This window comes from Phocoena phocoena, chromosome 1, assembly GCF_963924675.1.
Source record: "Phocoena phocoena chromosome 1, mPhoPho1.1, whole genome shotgun sequence".
In the NCBI taxonomy this organism is placed as follows: domain Eukaryota; kingdom Metazoa; phylum Chordata; class Mammalia; order Artiodactyla; family Phocoenidae; genus Phocoena; species Phocoena phocoena.
In genome coordinates, this window is record NC_089219.1 from 53,694,811 (window position 1) to 53,718,346 (window position 23,536).

At 38.7% G+C, this 23,536-nt stretch overlaps 1 protein-coding gene and 1 non-coding gene across 8 annotated transcripts in view; one reads left to right on the forward strand and one right to left on the reverse strand.

The window, feature by feature from the left end:
* DOCK7 (dedicator of cytokinesis 7) overlaps window positions 1-21,982 on the reverse strand; it is a 216,361-nt gene extending 194,379 nt beyond the window's left edge. For 6 of the 7 annotated variants that reach the window (XM_065872822.1, XM_065872816.1, XM_065872810.1 and 3 more), the window contains exon 1: window positions 515-613. Coding sequence is in view for 1 of the 7 variants with exons in the window: in XM_065872784.1 (XP_065728856.1) it covers window positions 515-620; window positions 21,945-21,982 (144 nt within the window). In the remaining 6 variants the exon portion in view is untranslated. Of the gene's footprint in view, window positions 1-514; window positions 621-21,944 lie in introns of those variants that run through there. The other variant, XM_065872784.1, reaches the window with a different exon arrangement.
* LOC136141216 (U6 spliceosomal RNA) lies at window positions 10,481-10,587 on the forward strand. The gene has a single exon (XR_010657716.1). It is a non-coding gene; the product is annotated as a U6 spliceosomal RNA (small nuclear RNA).
* Window positions 21,983-23,536: the final 1,554 nt, after the last annotated feature.

Sequence of the window (23,536 nt, forward strand, 5' to 3'; positions counted from 1 at the left end):
TTCATATTTCTACTATAATAAGTACCAGTTTTTTATCAAAATTGATTATCCTCATGCCAGCCTCTTGAATAAGAAAACATATATTTATATCTCTGACATAGCACCTGGCTTAAAGCAATAATTCAATAACTATATATTCCTTTCTATTAAAGGAGATAGATAATACTATGAATCTACATAATTATTTAACATTTACTTCAGTACCTATTATTTCTAGAATAGATTCCTGAATTTTCATGTATGAATCACCTTGGGTCTGGGAAGTTCTAATTGTAAAATTCCAGAGTTGATTAAATCCTGAATGTAAAGTTTCAGAGGTGCCTAGGAAATCAACACTTCTATAACACCTCCCAACACTCCTCTGACTCAAATTTCAGAAAAGAGTGAGATAGCAACAAATAACGGTGTAGAGTAGTGATGGAACCCAATCTACTGGCTCTTATCTTTCCACTATTTTTTCATGGCCTAGTCAGAATTACACAGTAACATACCATATTTTAAATATGCTACTTACTGTGGTATGATGGGATATACTGCCAACAATGTTGAGGTTTTTGAGCAGTTGAGGAGAACCACTGTACTGTCCAGAAATCTGCTTCCTAACTTCAGCAGCCACAGTTCTACAACAAAAAAAGCAAATACATTGTTTTTAAAAAGAAAACAAACTAACTTAAAATGGGAGAAAGCTAAGTTATTTTAAAAAGTCATCTAAAGAACAACAAAATCTCAGCACATCAATAAGGCTATAAATTTATAAGATATTTTGGTAAATACTGCCTATAATTACAGTAGAACATCTTTATAATGCTGATACAGGGTACAATACTTACAACCAACTTACATAAGGCTTTTTTTGTATATGGCATTTCAGGGAACATACTTTGGTTTATGATAGAGCTGGAAGCTATAATAAGATGTATATATTAATGTGTATATATTTTAAGGATAAAATTAATTCAAAATACTTTATAAACAATATTCATGCCCCAGAAAACTATTCCCTATTTTTACTTAACTAATAAAAATTGTCTTTATACTCTGGCATTAATGGCTTTCCATAATCTGACCCTAATCACATTTTCAGCCTTACATATCCCTTCCCAAATTCTTCTCAATGAACATAAACTGCAACACAAAAATATTTTAGACATTTGAATGACTCTGTAGCTCATTAAGCTCTATATTCCTTAGACTTCACAAAATTATAAACCAAAATATTCAGTGAGTCTTAAATCCAGTCATTAAATAACTTCCTCATATTAGTAACATTTTTACTAAGTAAAAAATGTAACTAAAGAACACAAAATAAAGACAACTATCAATAGATTTTGTACAATTATTTTCCTCATGTCAATATCTAACCTCCACCCTATGATCATCAACTGGTCACTATTTTATAAACCTTGCCTTTTGTTCTTTTACTCTTTTCCAAAAAATAAACCCTACCTTCTTCCTATCATTCCATTGAACGTAAAATGAAACAGGCCTACTGCCTTCGATTCTGGGCCAGCTTGATGATACTTTTGTTCTGGAGTGTTCTCAAATTAATGGTTGAATTCAGAGCCCTGAACATCTTAGTGCCCTTTCAAATTTCCAGCTGAATTTCTAGACAATTTCATTTTCCAAAAATTATCCAAATATATGATATAATATTTAGCTTCCTTCTTCTCTTCCATACCCCCTTAACTTTTTTCATATTCAATCACTCCACACACATCTCTTGAGCACTGTTAGGAGCTGACCACTCAGTTAGAAATTTTTCATAGAAAGGTAAAAGAGTTACCATTTTTAAGGCTCAAGATACTGAATTAGCTCAACTTTTTCTTTACAGGTGATCTGAAGTACTTCAGATCATATTTGTGTTTTAAAAAAGGCTAATCTATTATTCATAATTGTCAAATAGATAAATGGATAAACAAACTATGGTACATTCATACAATGGAATATTATTCAGCAGTAAAAAGAAATGCACTATCAAGCCAAAACAGACATGGAAGAACCTTAAAAGAATACTGCTAAGTGAAAGAAGCCCATCTGACAAGGATACAATACTATATGATTCCACCTATATGACATTCTGGAAAAGGCAAACTATGGAGGGGTGAAAAACAGTGGTTGCCAAGGGTTGGAAGGAGGAGGAAAAGGAAGAGATGAGTAAGTAATGCACAGGGATTTTTAGGGCAGTGAAACTATTCTCTATGATACAATCATGATGGATACATATCATTATACATTCGTCAAAACCTATAGAATATACAACACAAACAGTAAACCTAATGTAATCTATGGACTTTAGTTAATAATAATGTATCAATATTAGCTTATCTATTATAATAAATCTATTATAACAAATGTATCATACTAATCCAAGATGTTAATAAAAGGGAAAACTTGGTTGGGAAGTAAACATGGGAACTCTCTGTACTTTCCACTTTTCTGTAAATCTAAAACTGCTCTCCCAAAAAAGTCTACTGAATTTTAAAAAATAAGTAAATAAATAAAAAAGACTAACTCAGAAAAGACAAGGGAGGAAGAGAAGAGCATGAAGAAATGATTAGAGGTTAGAGATGAAAGCTAAAGGAGGAATGTAACCTTTGAAGGAGGATACAGATTGAGGAGAGGGCAAAGGGGAAATTCTGTAAAGCATCTGGATGTGAGAGGACAGGAACATTCACTGCAGTTTATGACTCCCCTTAGGCTTTTAATGAAGCCTATACACTGTGAATGTTCATTATTATGTTTGGTTTAAAGGCCTTACAATCTCCTGATCCTGTTGTCAAGACTGAGATGAAAATATGAAAAAGCTTTTAAAAAGAGAGAGAGAGACAGAGAACAAGTATTGTGTCTATCTTCCTCAGTGCTACTCAACTCAGTCTACCAACCTCAGCACTATCTCAGTGCTTCTGTTTCTCAGTGTTTCTGGGGCTAAACCACGAGTAATCTGAATTGTAAACTGCTATATTTGATCAAGTTCAAGATCTCAGTAACTGTTAAGACTTGCTATTACTTCAAGTACAGCTAAGAAAGAAAAACCTCGCTAATTAAGCAATACACTATCAATTAATTGAAAGACATACCCTGATTTCAGAAAATGTTAAAAAGTGAAACAAAATTTAAAATACGATTACTTCAAAAAGAGACAATCTTTCATTTAATAACAGAGACATACAAAGGATAATCCCCACATTACAAATATGTCTTATTTATACATGACATAATTTTCCCCAAAGAGAAAATCAGCAATAATTTGAAATAAGAACCATTTCCAAACTGAGCTATAATGGCAATAAAACCATCTGCAACCCAGACAAAGGATGTATTTATACTGAGACCCTCTGCATGAAAAGATTTCCTCAATGGTAAGTGAGGAAATTTTCCCAAATTAAGAAAACAGTATCGGGGTTCCCTGGTGGCGCAGCGGTTGAGAGTCCACCTGCCGATGCAGGGAACACGGGTTCGTGCCCCGGTCCGGGAAGATCCCACATGCCGCGGAGCAGCTGGGCCCGTGAGCCATGGCCGCTGAGCCTGCGCATCCAGAGCCTGTGCTCCGCAACGGGAGAAACCACAACAGTGAGAGGCCCGCGTACCGCAAAAAAAAAAAAAAAAAACAGTATCTCTTAACCATACTATGGTCCAAAGTATGCGACACAAGAAATGTAATGAATAAACTGTTATCAGGAATAACAGTACCTGTTATCAATTAAAATCCTTTATCACAGATTACTTTTTTAATAACAATTTTTCCTACTCCTAATGAAGCTCATATAGTAAAGCAATACAAGGAAGTCTTTTTTACTTCTAATAAGCTATTAGTATTAACTGCAAAGTGGAAAGAAAAGTAGGTCAAAAATTCCATAGTTACTTACACTCTTAAATTATAATAGCAGAATATCTTCTTCCCCTTCCAAAAGCACATGATCCAATATTTGATCTATTTAACTCCTTACCAACCCTCTCCATTTCCGTAAGCTCCCTCACTATGTCAACATGCATTACAGTTTTTACAAAAGCTAGCACTCGCTAAGGCCGTTCACCATGGGATATTAGAAATAACCAACAAAGGATCCACATCCTGAGGGAAAATTATGTTGCATTTAACCTTTCCTCTAACCTCATCCCACTTTCAGACGCCCGATCAACCATGATTTCTAGAACGTCCCAAGGCCAATCTGGGCCTCTCTCATCTCTAGTCATTCTTCATGGAACCAGAGGAAACACCTGAGTAAAGATGAGTAAGGAGAGTTTAGAGAGGTTAGTTGAGTTACTCCTATAAAGTCACAAAAAAATATCTGCAATGTAATACGCAAATAAGAGAATAAGATCTCTTGGAACTGGCACTGTTTATATTAAAAACAGAACTCAGAGGAGAAGTGTAAGGGAATATACCATGGAATATACCAGGTAAGGGCACATATCAGAGACAAGGCAAGAAAGGCCTAGCTAAAAATCCCCAAAAGAAAAAGGACAAGAACAGATGATACTCCAATGCTGTGACTATCCAAGTCCATGACTGATAACTGATGGATTGAATCACAGTTCTACCATAGTGTATAGTTGGTATTAAAGACCAAAAGAGGCAAAATAAAGAAAACAATAGATTAAAGAAATGCAACACTGTATCACCTTTCCAGTATTTGTGCCACAAATATTTAACCTGAACTGAATCAAACCTGTATATCTGACATCCAGATTGCAAGAAATACAGAGAACAGTGTTAACAATACTAAAAAAAAGCAATCAGACAAAAACCAGAAGAAAGCTCATTCTATAATGTCAAGTCTCTTCAACAAGTCAATGTGATGAATAAATAAATAAAGGCAGTGGGCTAAGTTTTAGCATAAAAAAGACTTAAGATTAAAAATTAAAGTCTACTCAAAAAGGGAAAAAAAGACTTAAGCGATATAACCAAATGCAACGAATGGTCCTTAACTGGATATTGATTTGAACAAACCAGCTATAAAAGACATTTCTGGGGATAATGAGAAATCTGAACATGGACAAGGTATTACATAATTAAGAATCAGTGTTCTTTTAATGTGGGAAAACAGTATTATAACAATGGAGGGAAATGTCCTTATGTTTTAGAGATGCAAATTATGTCTATAATTTAGCTTAAAACACTTCAGTTATGGTTACTCTGCCCTAACAGAGAAAACCAGCAAACTAAATATGGAATACAGATGTGCCAAATACTCTTCAAGAAGTATATCATATCCTCCATATATCCCTGCCCGATTATTTCTGCCCTGTTTTCCTCAGGTTAGACACTCGTCCTCTGCGCTTTCAAAGCATTTCGTGTTTATGCGCATTCATTTAAGGAAATGGAGTTTCCAGGAGGCTAGTTCAGACAGGCAGCAGACTAGCTAAACTGCTTTCTATGGTGGAATAAGAACCTGGCCTTGCTGACAGAGTTTGATTTCAGCAGTGAGAAAGCCTAATGTTTATAAACATTCTCTTTGATAGAAGCACATAAACTGCAAAGTAGATTTTTCTAGAATAGTAGTAATGCGACCCACAGATGTAAAAGTATGGTGGACAAAAAAAAGGTGCGGTAAAGTATCAAGAATATGGCTTCTCAGGCCTGGCACACTCTCCCTCTTCAGAGGTACCTTTGCAAGCTCCTTGAGGAATGAAGGAGGACAAGGAAACTTTACTTCTGATAGGAGTATGCTATGTCTCTTTTTTTGTATAAATGTCTCAAAGCAGGCTAATTTCTGCCATTAAAGAAAACATACATTTTTTAACTCTGTCTGGTGCCATTTTCCTATCAAGAACTACCCCACTGTGAAAACCGAGCCGTACCTTAGTCATAGTACCTTAGTCATATCAAATTGTTCTCAAATCTATTTACCTATCTCCTTGCAAGGAACTAAGCAATTAGCTTTACTTATCTTTGCACCCTCCAGCAGAGTGCCTAGCACACTCTGGGTGCTTAAAAAATGTTTAAAAAGCTGAAGTGAAAAAAAATGAGACTATAGCGAAATTCATAATTCCTCCCCCCAAAAAAGTAGTTCAATAAGAATGCTAGAATGGAACAATTGATAGCAACTTCTTGAGTGCAGGAACTACATTTTATTAATCTTTACATCCTTGATGTCTAAGACAATTAAGACAATGGGGGGGTGGAGAAAGAGGAATGGAGAGACAGGTGTAGTGGAGAGAGAAAAAAGGAGGTAAGGGAAAAAGAAGAATTTAGAGACTACCTAGTATATACACTTTCCAAATGCCTTTCAGAGGAAATTAATCTATAAGTATTGTTGCTTTCTAATTGATTGGAAAGACACAAGAAGTATGCCTTTTTATCTATTACTGTCAAGTAATCAGGTAAGTGTTTGCTGGGGGGAAAAAATCTGAAACAACAAAAGAGTTCTACATGTGTAAAACCTTTTCTTTAAGAGCCTAGCTGACATCATTACTATCCCATTTGTTAACTGGTAAAGTTTAAAAACTACTACTGAAGAAAAAAGAAACTCCTACTGAAACACAATGCTCTCCTATTCTATGTGAAACTTTTCTTTTTTAGCAATGTTTTAACAAGATAACATGTTTACTTATCTCAAAGTAGTCTCTAACACGTCTTTAGCATATCTGCAAAGGGCTGGTTCTAGAACTATAGTCAAGCTCTACAATTATGTAAATAAACTTACTATGAGAAGAAGAGAAAATAAGATTTCTCCAGTATGGAGAGAATAAGATTTTCCAGTATGGAGAAAAGACAAAACAACTTGATAAAGGAAGACATCTTTTTAAAAAAATGATTTAAGAAGTAAATAAAAGGAAAATGTACATGGTATTAAAAACTCAAAGTTCACAAAGAAGTAAAAACAAAAGGTGTAACTCTCTACCATTTCCAATCCCCAGCCCTATTCCCCACATGTGACCACTGAATATTTTCTTAGGTGTCTTTCAAGAAAAAGATGTGTGTACATCAGTGCGTATATAAGAAATCCTTATTTTTTAATATGACATATGACATCATACATAACCTTTTCTCAATATCTTACATTACACACTTAATTATCTTAGGAATCTTTCCATATCAGCACATAAAATAATAATAATATTCTAGCAATATTTATCAAGCATTTACAATGTGCCAGATACACATAAAAGTGTTAAATTTGATATACCTCATTTAATCTTCAGAAGAACTCATGAAGTAGGCACTATACCAGCATACTGAAGTTTTAAGACATTCAGGTCATACAACCAATAAGGAATAGCACTAAGGTCTCAACTTAGAGCCCCCACTCTTTTTTTTTTTTTTGCGGTACGTGGGCCTCTCATTGTTGTGGCCTCTCCCATTGCAGAGCACAGGCTCTGGACGCGCAGGCTCAGCAGGCAGAGCCGCTCTGCGGCATGTGGCATCTTCCCGGACCGGGGCACGAACCTGTGTCCCCTGCATCGGCAGGCAGACTCTCAGCCACTGCGCCACCAGGGAAGCCCAGAGCCCCCACTCTTAACCACTGTTCTCCTTTTTATCTGATATAGAGTCCATAAAATGAATAAACTGCAACGTATTTAACCAGTCTCTACTGTAGACATTTAAGCTATTTCTAGTCTTCGCAAAGATCATCACTTGAATGTAAGCTCCACTGCAAGATTTTTATCTAAATCAAGAATTATGGGTGATTTTTATTTTATCTTTTGGGGCTTTTGCATTTCCACATTTTCTGCAGTACCATATATTATTTTATAGTAAGAAAAAAATAGATATTTTTAGATAAACTTGAAAAATAGAGTAAATTATGAAAGGTAGAGACAGGGTTTGAATTCAGATCCATAAAACTCCCAAGGCCTCTTTCCATGGAAGCAAGTTTCCAAAGGTAAATAATTCTAGTTATAGTTTATATTAATTATTTCTATATTCTCCAGAACCTAACCAGGAGGTCAGTTAAAGACGTCCAGTGAAAATGTCTGTAGTATATACCAACATATTAATAGGAACACTATAATAACTACCACCACTGCTATGATCTGTTTCCTATCTCTCACGGATGGCTAACTAAAACTCCCATCTGAGGCACTGTCATTTGTAAGTTATCCCGTGTTGAATTCTTTAGGAATTAAGGTCCAGAGTGGACCAGTAACCACTAAAACCCCAAGAAAACAAAAACACATACAGGTTGATTTGTGAAACCAAAGAACAGAAATAATCCTTCTCTATAATACACTTAACATTTAAGACATAGTCCCTTTTGGGGGAGGATAAAGGAAAAAAAGATGTCAGATGACTCATGTATCCCATCTGACGCTATTTTGGGATGACATTTAAGTTAAAGATTTAGAAAGCACTGTATTAAGGAGACTTGGAAGTCTCCATCATTCTGATCTACAGCATTTCACTATATCTCAATTTCCTCAACTAAAACATGGTGATAATAATGCTCCCTACTTCATGGAACATATTAAGTTACAACTACAGAAAAAAGATCTTTAAATTTAGCATTTGAAAAAATTAACACTGATCTGAAACTGCCAACTAAAAAGAAAACTGAAGGGGAAAAAAACCTCTACTGTAAAAAGTCAATCCTCCCAAAAGGAAATAAATATATCCTTAACTCCACTCTACTTCATAAAAATAAAGCCAGAATCTCCTTACCCACAAACATACAAATTACATCCTGATGTAAACTGTATACAATTAGTTGCTAAACTCTGTTCATCCTAAGTCTTAAATACTTCTCAAATTTTCGTCCCCTCCTTCCCTTTCCTACAGCATCTGCCTACAGGTAACATCATACTTAATGGTAAAATGCTTTCTTCCTTAGACGGGAAAGAAAGCAAGGATGTGTACTCTCACCACTTCTATTCAACACTACACTGCAGGATTCGGCCAGTGGAATATGGGAAGGAAAGAAGGAAAAATGGAAAGAAGGAAGAGAGGGGGAAGGAAAGGGAGGGAAGAAGGAAGAAAGGAAAGGGAGGAAAGGAGGGAGGGAAGGAAGGAAGGAAAGGGAAGAAATTAAAGGCATTAAGATTGGAAAGGAAGAAATAAAACTATCTTTACTCACAGACAATATATCCTGTAGGCAGAAAATCTTAAGGAATCCACCAAAAATTACTAGAACTAATAAATGAGTTCAGGAACGTCAGAAGATACAAATTCAATATTCAAAAATCAATTGTATTTCTATAAACCAGCAACAAACAAACCAAAAATAATTCTTTAATTCCATTCATGATAAAATCACAAATAAAATACTTAGAAATAGATTTAACAAAAGAAGTATAAGACTTGCACACTGAAAACCTTAAAACTTTACTAAGAGAAATCAAAAAAGCTCGAAATAAATGAAGAGACAGTGTGTTCATGGATTTTTTTTTAAATTTATTTATTTTATTTATTTTGGCTGCATTGGGTCTTCATTGCCACGCACGGGCTTTTCTCCAGTTGCGGTGAGCGGTGGCTTCTCTTGTTGCGGAGCATGGGCTCTAGGAGCACGAGCTTCAGTAGTTGTGGCACGCAGGCTCAGAAGGTGTGGCTCACGGGCTCTAGAGTGCAGGCTCAGTAGTTGTGGTGCATGGACTTAGCTGCTCCACGGCATGTGGGATCTTCCCGGACCAGGGATCGAACTCATGTCCCCTGCAGTGGCAGGCAGATCCTTAACCACTGCGCCACCAGGGAAGCCCTGTGTTCATGGATTTGAAGACTTAATATTGTTGATGGCAATTCTCCCCAAACTAATCTACAGACTGAATGCAATCCCTGTCAAAACCCCAAAAGAGGGCTTCCCTGGTGGCGCGGTGGTTGGGAGTCCGCCCGCCGATGCAGTTCGTGCCCTGGTCCGGGAAGATCCCACATGCCGCGGAGCGGCTGGGCCCGTGGGCCGTGGCCACTGGGCCTGTACGTCCAGAGCCTGTGCTCCGCGGCAGGAGGGGCCGCAGCAGTGAGAGGCCCGTGTACCGCAAACAAACAAACAACATCAACAAAAAAAACCAAAAGAATATTTGCAGAAGTTGGTAAAATTCATGTTGATATTGATCCTAAAATGTTTACAGAAATGGAAAAAATCCAGAATAGGCAAAACAATTTTGAAAAAGAAAAAAGTTGAACGACTTACACTTTCAGCTATCAAATTTTACTGTAAAATGAGAGTAATCAGAACAGTTTGATACTGTAAGGACAGACATACAGATCAATGATTTTTAACAAGGTATCAGGGTAATTCAATGAGAAGAGGACAGTCTTTTCAACAAAGAGTGTTACATCAACTGAACATTCATATACAAAAGATGAATTTAGACCCCTTCTCACACCATGCACAAAAATTAATGCTAAATGGATCATAAACCAAAAGTAAGAGCTAAAACTATAAAAACCTCTAGAAGAAAATAGAGAAGGAAATCTTCTTGAGTATGAATTAAGCCGAGTCTTAGATCTAACAACACCAAAATCATGATCCATAAAAAAGAAAAAAAATTAATAAATTGGACTTTATCAAAATGTAAATCTTTGTGCTTCAAAATTCACCATTAAGTGCTCGCTTCGGCAGCACATATACTAAAATTGGAACGATACAGAGAAAATTAGCATGGCCCCTGTGCAAGGATGACACGCAAATTCGTGAAGTGTTCCATATTTTTTCACTTTGTTATAAAGCAGAAACTAACACACCATTGTAAAACAATTATATTCAATAAAGATGTATAAAAAAAAAAATTCACCATTAAGAAAATAAAAAAGCAAACCAGACAGGGAGAAAATATTTGCAAATCATATATCTAATAAAGGACCGACCTTTATCTAAAACATATAAAGAACTCTTACAACTCAAAAACAAGATAAATAATCTAATTTAAAAATGAGCAAAAGATTTTGATAGTTCACCAATATAGACAGATATGTAAATAGATATGTAAATGGTTAATAAGCACAAGAAAAACATCACTAATCATTAGGGAAATGCAAATCAAAACCATAATGAAATGCCACTTCACAAGTACTGATACATGCTACTACTTGACAAACCTTGAAATGTTATGCTAAGTGAAGGAAGCCAGACACAAAAGGCCACATATTGTATGATTCCATTTATATGATATGTTCAGAAAAGGCAAATATAGAGAAAGAGAGACAGACATAAAGTATATTAGTGGTTGCCTGGGGCTTGGGGTGGAACTAGGGAGTGACTACAAACTGGCACAAGGGGTTCTGTGGGGAGGGGGACGAAAATGCTCTAAAACAGGATTGTGGGTGACGGTTTCACAACTTTATAAATTTCCTAAAAATCACTGAATGGTACACTTAAAATGAATTAACTGTACGGTATGTAAAGTATACCTCTATAAAGTTGTCTTTTTAAAAAACAAAAAGAGCTTGGATATGGTTGGAACTACTCTGTGACGATAAGGGTAAGAAATTGCTTATAGTCAGAGAAAGAATGATGGTGACAGGAAAAAGAGGAGTTGCAGTGGAGTCACTAAGAAAGTTTTGGACTCTGAGGCTCCTTACCACCACCCCTGTATCTTTAGCAAAGTTTAAAATCATTAAAAGGCTGATATGAGTGAAGGAGTTCAGTTTTCTGATGTCACAGGACAAACATGGAACACCTCATGTGGATGCAGGAGTGCAGGTGCAGAAAGAAGCATGGGAAAGCCAAAAAACAAGAACCAAGTAGACCTCTTTGGGAGGCTGTGAGTTGGCATTAAGGTGAGAGCTAAACTTAACAAAGTTAAGAGACAGGGGATCCACAGCTGGCATCAGGTTACCCTGGTTTTGTTTGTTTTTTGTATTTCACCAGTTACATTTAAATTTTAGCAGGTAGTAGAGCTGACTATACAGCTATATATTTAAATGATTTTAGGGATGCTACACAACTTCAAATGACTAATTTTATTTAAAGAATATCAGTTGTTTTGGGGACCAGCACTCTGACCCTCCTTCTTTTGGTTAGAAACTCCTTTTTGATAAGCAACTCATTCCTTGAGATTGGGTGTTGCTGACACCATCACATCTCTCCCCCAAACCACAGAGGACATATGACCCAGGAATGGCCAGAATCCCCTATATCCCTAAACACAGTAATTGGTTCAAGGAAGGACATGTGATCCAAGCCAGACCAATAACTGTGTCCCTGGATCTTTTCTGCCACAGCTAAACTTGTAGGATTCGAGCCTGGGGCTGTCAATTCTCATTGTAACCATTTTGTTATAATTTTGTGGAAAATCTAGCCAAGACATGAAGATAAGAGGCCTACTAACATCACCTGTATCCCTGGACCCAATGTACTCAGTTAACATGAATCAGCACCTTTTTTTTTTATATGTGCAAATTAATCTGATTTGAGTTTCTGTCACTTGCAACCAAAAAGTCTCTTCTGTAAAAGGCCACTGAAAAAGCAGAGACATCTCAAGCGGTTCAAAGGGGTCCAAAAGATGCATCCCAGAAACTAAAGGGAACTAACTCTCTATGGAGACTGAACTGACTAATGGAAAACAGGATGCAGGAGAAAAGCAGGTAGATAAACTTCCTCTTCTTCCACAGTCCCATCTACACATCTAAGGAACTGTTCCTCTGTCTAAAGATATCCTGTGTGGCCAAGCACGCACACCTGGCAAACGATCTCTCTTTAGCTCTTTGTGAAGCAGTGGCCAACAAGATAAGGTATCACCTTACATTGTTTCCCATCCTTCTCTTCACTTTCCTCTTCTCTTTTAATGCCCTGAGATTATGCCTCCCAGAAAAAAACTCAACTTTTTTTTTTGTTGGCTGCGTTGGGTCTTCGTTGCTGTGCACGGGCTTTCTCTAGTTTCGGCAAGCGGGGGCCACTCTTCATTGCAGTGTGTGGGCTTCTCATTGTGGTGGCTTCTCTCGTTGTGAAGCCATGGGCTCTAGGCACTCAGGCTTCAGTAGTTGCAGCATGCGGGCTCAGAAGTTGCAGCACACGGGCTTCAGTAGTTGTGGCTCACGGGCTCTAGAGCGCAGGCTGAGTAGTTGTGGCACATTGGCTTAGTTGCTCCGCAGCCTGTGGGATCTTCCCAGACCAGGGTTCGAACCCGTGTCCCCTGCATTGGCAGGCCGATTCCTAACCACTGTGCCACGAGGAAGTCCAAGCCTCAACTCTTAATCCTTTTTTCAGTCTCTATTTTCTAGGGAACCCAGCCTAAAAGAGTACCTACAAAAAACCTACAGTAATCACCAGGCTTAATATTAAGTGAAACACAGAAAGCTTTCCCTTTGAGATTATAAACAAAATGAGGATGCTCAATATTAACACAATGTTGAGTAGAAATGGTAGTAAAGATCTGTACAATAATGCAAGATAATAGCCTGCAGACCAACACAAAAAAATAAATCAGTTACAAGGTTTGGAAAAGACAAAACAAAAATTCTTGATTTTCAGATGATACGGCTGTCTACATGGAAAATATAAAGGCCACAGGAGAGTAAGTAGGTTGACTGCAGCCTGATTTTCCCCCTCAGCTTTGTTCAGTCTTCCTGTACCAGGAGCTTCTCAAGTATGGAGCTGGAATATAAGGTCTCCTGAAAAAGACTGACCCTGTGTTTTCCTGAGAAAGCACAACAGTTCTGGTTGAATCAGTCCCACAAAGCTATTGTGTAACCTGAGGACTGTCCAGAGTTGAAAAGCCTGTGCCCATTTTGAAGAACCAAGGACTATTATTAAACTCTGGTAAAAATTTTTAAAAAAAGAAAAAGAAAATACAAAGGAATCCACAGGTACATTCTTAGATTTAACAAGAGTTTAAGAAGGTATATAGCTGATACAAAATTGTTATATACCTAGGGATAAATCTAACAAAAGATATGCAAGAACCTTATGGAGAAAACTACAAAATTTCATTGTGTGATACAAAGAAGACCTAAATAAATGGAGAGATACACCACGACCATGAATCAGTATTATAAGAATGTCATTTCTCCCCCAAATTGATGTACAGATTCAATGCAATCCCAATCAAATTCTAATAGGATTTGGGAGTTTTTTGTTTGTTTGGTTTTGGTGGATTCTAAAATATACACGGAAATTCAAAAAGCTAAGAGCAGCTAAGACACTTTTTTTTTTTTAAGTTGAGTGGAGAGAGTCTACCAAATTCCAAAACTTATCATAATGAAAATTGTTTATAATTAGTGAAAAGATGTATAACTAGACCACTGGGACAAAATAGAGAGTCCATAAAAAAAAACCACAAATAAGGACACACACATCTAGTATAGACATGGCAGTACAGATCAATGGGGAAAGCAGAATCCATTCTGAAAAAATTAAAATTTCACACCATACACATACCAAGTCCAGGTGGAATATAAACCTAAACACAAAGGAGGTAATTACGAAGTTTATTATACATCAGATGAATATCTTAATGACCTCAGAGAATAAAATATTTCTTAAACAAGACCCCCAAAATACTAAACGTTAAAAAAAAAGACCTGATATACTGCATTAAAACTTAGTTTTCAAAAGACTCCATTTTGGACTTCCCTGGCTGTCCACTGGTTAAGACCCCACACTTCCACTGCAGGAGGCCCAGGTTCAATCCCTGGTCAGGGAACTAAGATCCCACACGCCGCAACGTGCAGCCCCCCAAAAAAGTAAAAGACTCTATAAAAAGGATGAAAAAACAAACCACAGTGTAGGAAAAGATATTTGCGAAACATATAATCAATAAATGATTAATCTACTGAATACATATAAAGTACTCACACAAATCAATAAGAAAAAGACAATCCAAAGGGAAAAAACAAGGAAGGAAAATGGCAAAGTATTTAATTAGGTAATTTACAAAAAAGTAAATTCAAATGGTCAATAACATACAAAACAGGGCTCAATCTCATTAGTTATCAAGCAAATATGTACTAAAACTTTTACAATAAGATAGGATCATGCATCCACCAGATTGGCAAAATGAAAAAGCTGGCAATACCAAGTGATGGTAACTATGTAAGGCAACATTGTGGAAGTGTAAATTTCCACAACTATCTTAGAAAACAGTCTGGCATAGCCTAATAAACTTGATGATAAATAAAACTGCTAGGACAAGCAATAAAAACCTAGCAATTCCACACCTGAGCATACCATAGAAAAACTCATGAACATATGTACCAGAATATATGTATAGGAATGCTCATAGCAACACTGTTTCTAATAGTCAAAAACTGGAAACAACCCAAATGTCCATCTACTGTAGAATGGAAAATTGTGGTATATTTATACAATGAAATAATATAAAGCAATGAAAATGAATGAACTTCAACTGCTTGTAACATCATGGCTGAATCTGACAGATATAATTTTGAGCAAAAGTAGTAAGACAGAAAAGCATACAAACATACAGTATGATTCTATTTAAATGAATGCAAAAATAAAAAATTATATTGCTTAGGGATGCATTCATAGGTAGTAAAAATAAAGAAAAGCAAGGAAATGGTTATCCCAAATGTCAGGCCAGCAGCTTGGAGTACTCTGAAGCAAAGGGTAAGATTTAGAAAAGGAAAGGCAGGATACATCAAAAAAAAAAAAAAAAAAACCAACAGAACAGTTATAGAGATGGAAATGAGCAGAGCATTTGTGGGGGTAAAGTGAAAACACCAGACTGACTAGTCCAAAATGTAAGCTAGAGAATAAGCAACAAGAGAAGCACCAGATTATAGATGACTTTAAAATGCAAGCAGGAGTTTGGATTTAACCCCATAAGAAGCCACTACATTTATATTTTTGAACATAAGAATGCCATGATAAAAGCTGTGTTTTAGGGAGACTTCATTTGTAACACGTCTGAATTAGAGGAGAGAGGGACTAGATCAGCCATGACCTTGTTGTGAGGCAATGAAAGATGCTCCAAGGTGGCAGGGTGGTGTTCATTCCTACACTTCTTTTGCGTCCAGTTTACACAAGTTTCTGTGCTAAGCACTGGAGATAAAAAGACCTAGACCAGCCCTCAAAGAGCTCTGAAAAGCAGTATAAAATAGGGGGAAAGGGGAAAGGAGGGCAAGCATGAGAAAGTTTAGAAAGAAAAAGAAAAAAAAAAACTGTACCTCATGAAATCAGTGATGAACAAAAGAAAGAAGTCAAATGCTCCTAATTCTCAAGAGTCCTATAATCCAAGTACACATAAGGTAGCATGGTAAGCACTGCCATATGGCCCCAGGATTGATGAGAAAGAGAACAGGCAGGAAGTACTGGTGACTATACCACATACATGTGAGAAAACTGACTATAAAAGAAAAAGAAATGATTGGTTGGCAGCCAGAAATGCCAGAAGACTCGATGGTTCTTTGTTTTATGATGAGAAAGGCAGGATAAGTCTTATGGCTTAAGGGAAACATTCATAAAAAAGAATAGATTGAAGATGCTAGAAAGGAAAGGGAAAACTGTGAGATCAAGGTTGGGAGGAGGTGGCAAGGTATGGGATTCAAAGTACAATAAAACAGGCAAGTTTTAGGTACAAGATATCCTTCAGACTCAAGAGAAAGATGGTTGAACAATATATTGGGACAGTCATATGCTGAGGTTAAAATGAAGGACTCATGTGGTATGCTCCTAAACTTTTCAGTAAAAGATGGGGTAGGGAAACAAAGATGATAAATAAGAGAAATTATTTGGAATAAACCTCATTTCAAATGATAAGACATTAATTAATAAAAGATCAACTCTGGGGACTTCCCTGGTGGCACAGTGGATGAGACTCTGCACTCCCAATGCAGGGGGCCTGAGTTCCATTCCTGGTCAAGGAACTAGATTCCACATGCATGCCACAACTAAGAGTTTGCATGCCACAAATAAGGAGCCCACATGCCACAACTAAGGAGCCCACCTGCTGCAACTGAAGAGTCCGCCTGCTGCAACTAAGAGCCGGCACAACTAAATAAATAATATATATATATATTTTTTTTTAAAGATCAACTCTAGACTATTCTAGTCTCCCTCTAACACTACTCTGCATCTCAGGAGCAAGAAATAGGTTAGATATTCAGCATTAACAGTTAGTGAAATGAGTACAACAGAAGGTCAGGGAAGTGGTATAAGTGTCCAAAGTGATGAAACAGGCAGCACTGAAATAGTTGATACTACGTGGAAAGGACTTTGATCAGGAGTGAGATTATGAATTGAACAAAGTAGATTAAAAGATTGAGCCTATTCAGCCAGAGTTATGAACAGATTCAAGACTAAAAACAATTGAGGTTATAAATAAGCCTATACCCAGGAAATCCTACTCATGTAGGATTTTCCTCAGAAATAAAGATCTGATGAAAGCCTTTCATTAAATTCTGCTTCTTAGGCAGCAAAATGATACGAAATTAACAAAGATTAAGAAAACAAGGATAATTTTTGGTATACTAATAGCAGCACTGTTAGAAAATCTAGAACTACCACAGAAGAAAATATTTTGCAGAAAGAAAATACAGTCAAATAATAATAATTTAAGATCTGAAATCAGAGGACTAGGGTTTGAGCCTCAATTAAGGCAAATAATCTCATTCTCAGTAGGCCTCAGTTCTGCATCTGTATTATGGGAATAATAAATAACAGTAAATAACCATAATTCAAAAAGACACACGCACTCCAGTGTTCATTGCAGCACTATTTACAATAGCCAGGACATGGAAGCAACCTAAGTGTCCATCAACAGAGGAATGGATAAAGAAGATATGGTACATATATACAATGGAATATTACTCAGCCACAATAAGGAACAAAATTGGGTCATTTGCAGAGACGTGGATGGACCTAGAGACTGTCATACAGGGTGAAGTAAGTCAGAAAGAGAAAAACAAATATCGTATATTAACACATATATGTGGAACCTAGAAAAATGGTACAGATGAACCGGTCTGCAAGGCAGAAATAGAGACACAGATGTAGAGAACAAACGTATGGACACCAAGGGGGGAAAGTGGGAGTGGTGAGGTGGGATGAATTGGGAGATTGGGATTGACATATATACACTAATATGTATAAAATAGATAACTAATAAGAACCTGCTGTATAGCACGGGGAACTCCACTTCACTGTACAGTAGAAACTAACACAACATTTTAAAACAACTATACCCCAATAAAAATAAACAAATAAATAACAGTAAATAATATAGGAATAATAGCAGCAGCTAACATTTTTTGAATGCTTATTATGTTTCAGGCACAGTTCTAAGTGTCTTACATGTATTATCTCATTTAATCCTCAAATTAATCCTACAGAGGTTTTTAGCTCCACTTTACTGATGAGCAAACCAAGACAAAGAGGTTAGATCAACTGCCCAGAATTACACAGCTATTATTTGGTATAGGTAGAATTTCAACCTGGGTGATGTGATCTACAGCCTACCTTCTTTACAATATTCTTCTACCCTCTGGGTTATGAAGATGAGAATGTGGTAAAAAGTGTTTTAAGCATACACAAATATTCTTCATTACAGCTGAATATCAAGTGATAGGACAAAATAATCCAAACAAAATCCTAGGTCATTTATCTACAATCAACATTCCATAAATTGTACCTATTATACACTAGGGAGTGATTACAAAGGTTAACAAGGCATATGCCTTGTCCTCAAATAGTAGGGAGAACAGGGACTTCCCTGGTGGCTCAGTAGTTAAGAATCTGCCTGCCAATGCAGGGAACATGAGTTCGATCCCTGGTCCAGGAAGATCTCACATGCCACGGAGCAACTAAGCCCATGTGCCACAACTACTAAGCCTGTGCTCTAGAGCCCGTGAGCCACAACTACTGAGCCTGCATGCCGCAACTACTGAAGCCCGTGCGCCTAGAGCCTGTGCTCTACACCAAGAGAAGCCACCGCAATGAAAAGCCTGTGCACCGCAACAAAGAATAGCCCCCGCTCACCGCAACTAGAGAAAGTCCACACAGAGCAACAAAGATCCAACGCAGCCATACATACACACATAAATGTAGGGAGAACAGAAAAGAGGCAATACTTGACATGAAGTCTGCTTTTCTATGATGAGCCAAGGTTAGTAGCACAATCAGTGTTGTACAATAAAGAGCTTTGAAAAATCACCAAATCACAGCCTCAAAAAATAACAGCACTAAATGCAAAGGGCTAGGAAAAAACTGAGCCAGAAAAGAGATCAGTATAATTCTTTTCAAAGTAAACGTTTCTGAAAAATCATAAAGCTTTAAAAAAAGAAAAATAAGTTTTCCAGTAGCAACAGGCTTTTCACAGAGCAACAAAGTTCATATAGGTATGTCATAAAAAGGATTATTACTTCCAAATAATAGTCCTAGGCCATATTATAAATCCTGTAATAATAAAAAAAAATAGTGATACTTACTGTGTACTTATTGTCTAGAAAGCACTGTCATAAGCATTTTATATGTATGGATATATTTAATCCTTACAACAATCCTATAAGGTGAGTCCTACTATTGACCCCATTTTATAGATAGGGAAAATGAGGCAAAAGTGAGAGGAAGTAACTCATCCAAGTTTACACAATGGGGGGCAGTGCTAGGGTGTCAAACCAGGCAGTCTGTCTCCAGAGTTGTGCTATACTTCCCCCAGTAGAAAACTAAGAAGCAGAACAATAATTTATTCAGAGGTATTATTCAGCCATATTTGGTAACTTGGAGGAAAGTACCTTTCGTTCACAATAAGCAGATAATAATTCATCATCTATAGCAGTTCTGTCCTTGGTCTTCCCTCCAGATTAAGCCTGTGCATTCCTCCTCAACTATCTCATCTACTCCTCTGGCTTTAATTACAATCTACTTGCTGATGACTCCCAAATCTAGATCTCCAACCCAATCTCTCTTCTGCACCTTAAACCTGTACCAACAGCCTCATAGACACTTCTCTTGGAATGCTCCATGAGCACCTCAAAATCAACATGTCCAAAACTGAATCATCATCTCCATCCCACCTCATTTCCCACCCTCACACCCATTCTTCCTCCTGTCCTCCCTTACTCAACAACTGCCTCCATCCTGGTTGCCCAAGTCAGAAACTTGGATGTCCTCCCAGACTCTTCAGTCTTCCTCACTTTCCTTATCCAAGCAATCATCAATCACTGCCATGCCTACCTCCTAAGTATCTCTACAATCAATGCATGTCTCTTCATTTCCATTGCCTTACTTTTATAACTTTAAACGGCTATACTAACTTGAATTTTTTTGTTGTTTTGCAAAACTGGTTATCTTTTTTTCTTGTGTTTTGTCATGCCCTATCTGAGAACAAATTCCATGAATGGAGAACAGACATTGTATGTATTTCACACCTAACTCCCTTATGTGCACTTTCTTGATCAGCACAATGTTCTCAGAGATAAGCTTTTGGTTCTATTTAGAGAAATTAATACTAAGCATGCATGTCAAGTAACGCATCTACTTTTAAATGGCACTGCCTTCAGAAACAAAACCAAGTTATTTTACAAAAAAAATTTTTAAAAAGAACAAAAGTAATAATTTCCTATTAAGTCTATCACAGCTCCCTAGGTTATACTAATTACTGTTAAGTGTTCCATGATAGCTAGTAAAGGCCATACACTGTACTAAACCCTTTATACAAATTATTCCGTTTAATGTTCGCAACAACTCTATGAGATGGGTACCGGTTTTTTTACCCATTTTCTAAACAAGTAAAGACCTTAAACAATTTGGCCAAGGTGCCAACTTAGAAAATAACAGTCAGGATTTAAGCCCGTGGTCACAGTCTGAGCTTATGCTCTTAAGCACTTGCTATTTTGTCTCTTAAGGAGAAAATAAAATGTGTTTTAAAGCTCGAAAGAAAAAAAGAAAAGCTTAAATGAAACAGATGTTAGTTTTAAATGAAAAAGTGCCAAAAGAGAGTAACACTATGGAAGTTCAAGCAGTTAAGAAACGACCTGTTTGGTAGGTCCAAAAATCTTTAATAAATATCAGCAAACTAAAAAGATCCAGAGTCACAGAAATACAATTGTGGAAAAAGTAATACATTCGAATGTTTCTTCTCTTGGGACTTCAGATGAACAGAAATATGGTCTTATTAAACAAAACATGTCTAGTGTCATACACACTGATATATTCCACAATGAAAGTCTACAAATGTTAGAATCCTCCACCATAATTCAATTTTTAGTTTTAGGGGGGAGAAAGGTGGTAACCTCCCCACCACAAGTGGGTGAAAAGCTCAGAAACCTCAACCGTGATCGCTTGCTCACTGCTAGACTTCTAAAAACACGAGTCAAAGGGCCGGTGTATAAAGAACACTGCCTATCATCCATCTTCCTCTGGAGCTATGAGAAACACAGGCGCAGTTTACATTCACACACTACTAGGATCAAGCTCCAGCCTACAATTCGTCAGATCGGGCAGCTGGACACCGAAGGTGCAGACCACAAGCTCTCAACTTTTCATTTAGGCCGTACGTTTTCGATTCTGGGTGCACGAGCCCACTCTGAATTGGACCCCTGGGTGCAAAGAGGATTCCTGTCAGATTTCTGGGAAGGGTGAGAGGCTTGAGGGAGTGGGGGCCTCGCACCGGCCGGGAGCCCGCCGCGCGCCGAATCTTTTGTTGGGGTGGAGACGAGGGCGGACCCCCGCACCCTCCTGAGGGGCAACGGGGGTGGGCGGGGAGAGGGAAAGGGCCCCGGCCAGCCCGGGGGTGGGGACACAAAGAATTTGGGAAGCGCCGAGCCGCCGGCAGAAGAGCTTCCCCCGCCAGCCCTTCAATAAGCCGCCACGAACTCCAGGCCCGGGGGCCCGAGGAACCGGCGGAGGCAGGGGCGCGGGCGTGCGGGGCTCTCAGCGACCCCGGCCGAGGCGCGGGCTAAGGGCCGGGTTCGGAGGGCGGCGCCAGGCCTGGGCAGCCACCGCGGCCGCCGAGAGCCCCCTCCGCCCCTCCGCCCCTCCGCCCAGCCGCCGACCAGGCCGCGGGATCCCGGCGTCCGCGTCGCCACACCCACCCGCCTCCTAGGCCCGGGCTGGGAGGATTCTCCGACTCTTCCCCCGGCTGCGGCGGCGCGCCCCACGCCCCAGATTTACCTGCTGATCTTCTGGGCAAAGGCGCGGCGCTCGGCCATGGCTGCTAAGGCGGCTGCGGCGGTCTGGGCGCGGACGGGCGGGCGCGTGCCTCTTCACTCGCGCTCCCTCCCTCGCCGCCTCCTCCAGTCCCCGCTCCGGACCCGTGAGGCTGGGGCTGGCGGCCGGAGCCGGGAACGAGCCCGGCCGTAATGCTCCTGAGAGGCGCGCAGCAAGAAACCGCTCCTCCCTTCAGCGCGTCAATCCCCTCGGGAACCCTGGATTCTGAACGCAGCTGCGGCTCGCGGAAGCGAAGAGGAAGACTGGGGCGTGGAGGGGGCGAGCCGCAGACTCTGGCCTCCCGGCTGCCGCGGGGCCCACATGACCGAGAGGACGCAAAGAGAAGCCAGAGAGAGGCCAGCGACCTGGCGAAGCAAGAGAATAAGATAACCGAGCGCGTGGGGGGGGGGAGCCAGGCTCTCCCGAAAAGGAACGGAAGGAAATGGAAGATGGGCTTTGCCAAGGCGGCTGTGCTGTGCCGCCCGGGAGGGCTGGGTCCACGTTCCTGCAGCACCCATCTCCGTGCAGTTGAAAGCACTTTCTGTTCTGCTGCGACCTTGTTAACGGGGTCTGACTGGAGAAGGAATGTTTTTTCTTACAGAAAAAGAGCTCTCTCCTGCAGAGGTAACGATAATAATAGTTGACTTGTGGTGCTAAGCCAGGCACTGGATTAAAGTTTTACATGCATGCATGATTTTACTTAATCTTCACAACAGCTCTTGGAAGTAAATTATTATCCTCATTTTAGAGGAAAGGAATTTGGTTCAGAGAAACTAAGCGACTGGCCCCAGGTCCCACAGATGGTAACCTCTTAAACCGAAGTTCAGACCCTGAGCCCAGGCCTTTTCTTTGAAGACACGTGTTTCCCCGTTAGTAACACTCTTCCTGAGACTATTACATATCCCTTTTGAATCTCGTTTTTCATATATATATGTTGAACCAGATAAGCGCTAACGTACTTTACCATTTTGATGTTCTGTTAAGTAATCTGTATATTTACCAATCAAGCTGATCTTGCCCATCAAATCCTATAAAACAGGGACTAGCAGAAAGTCATGTTTCATTATTCTGTTGTAATCCCATAGTGTCTAATGTGTTTGGCTCCTAATGCATATTTGCTGATTACTGATGTTACGGTGAAACTAAGAAAAATACCGTGGTTTCTTTAGTACCTTTCTCTTAAGTGTTGCAAGAATTTAATATGTGTATTTATTTATTTATTATGGTCTTGCTGTCTCCCTGTGAAGTATGTTGGATATTTCTTTTCCTCTCTTTTACAGTTGGAAAGTCAGAAGCATGGAGCTGTTAGTTCATTTGCCCAGAGTCACACATTGAGTCAGAGGTGAAAGCCTCAATTAGTCAGATCCATAACTTCCTGTCAGATCCACAGTGCTCTAACCACTGTGGAAGACTTCATTTATTTTGTTTAACAATGCTCACTCCAATAAAGGTGGTCTATTCAAAGAGGTACATATGTAGCTTCTCCCCAAGTGTAGTACAAAGTGCTGTTCTCAGGAAGTTTGAGTCCATTGGGAAACATGAAACAGCTACTCAAA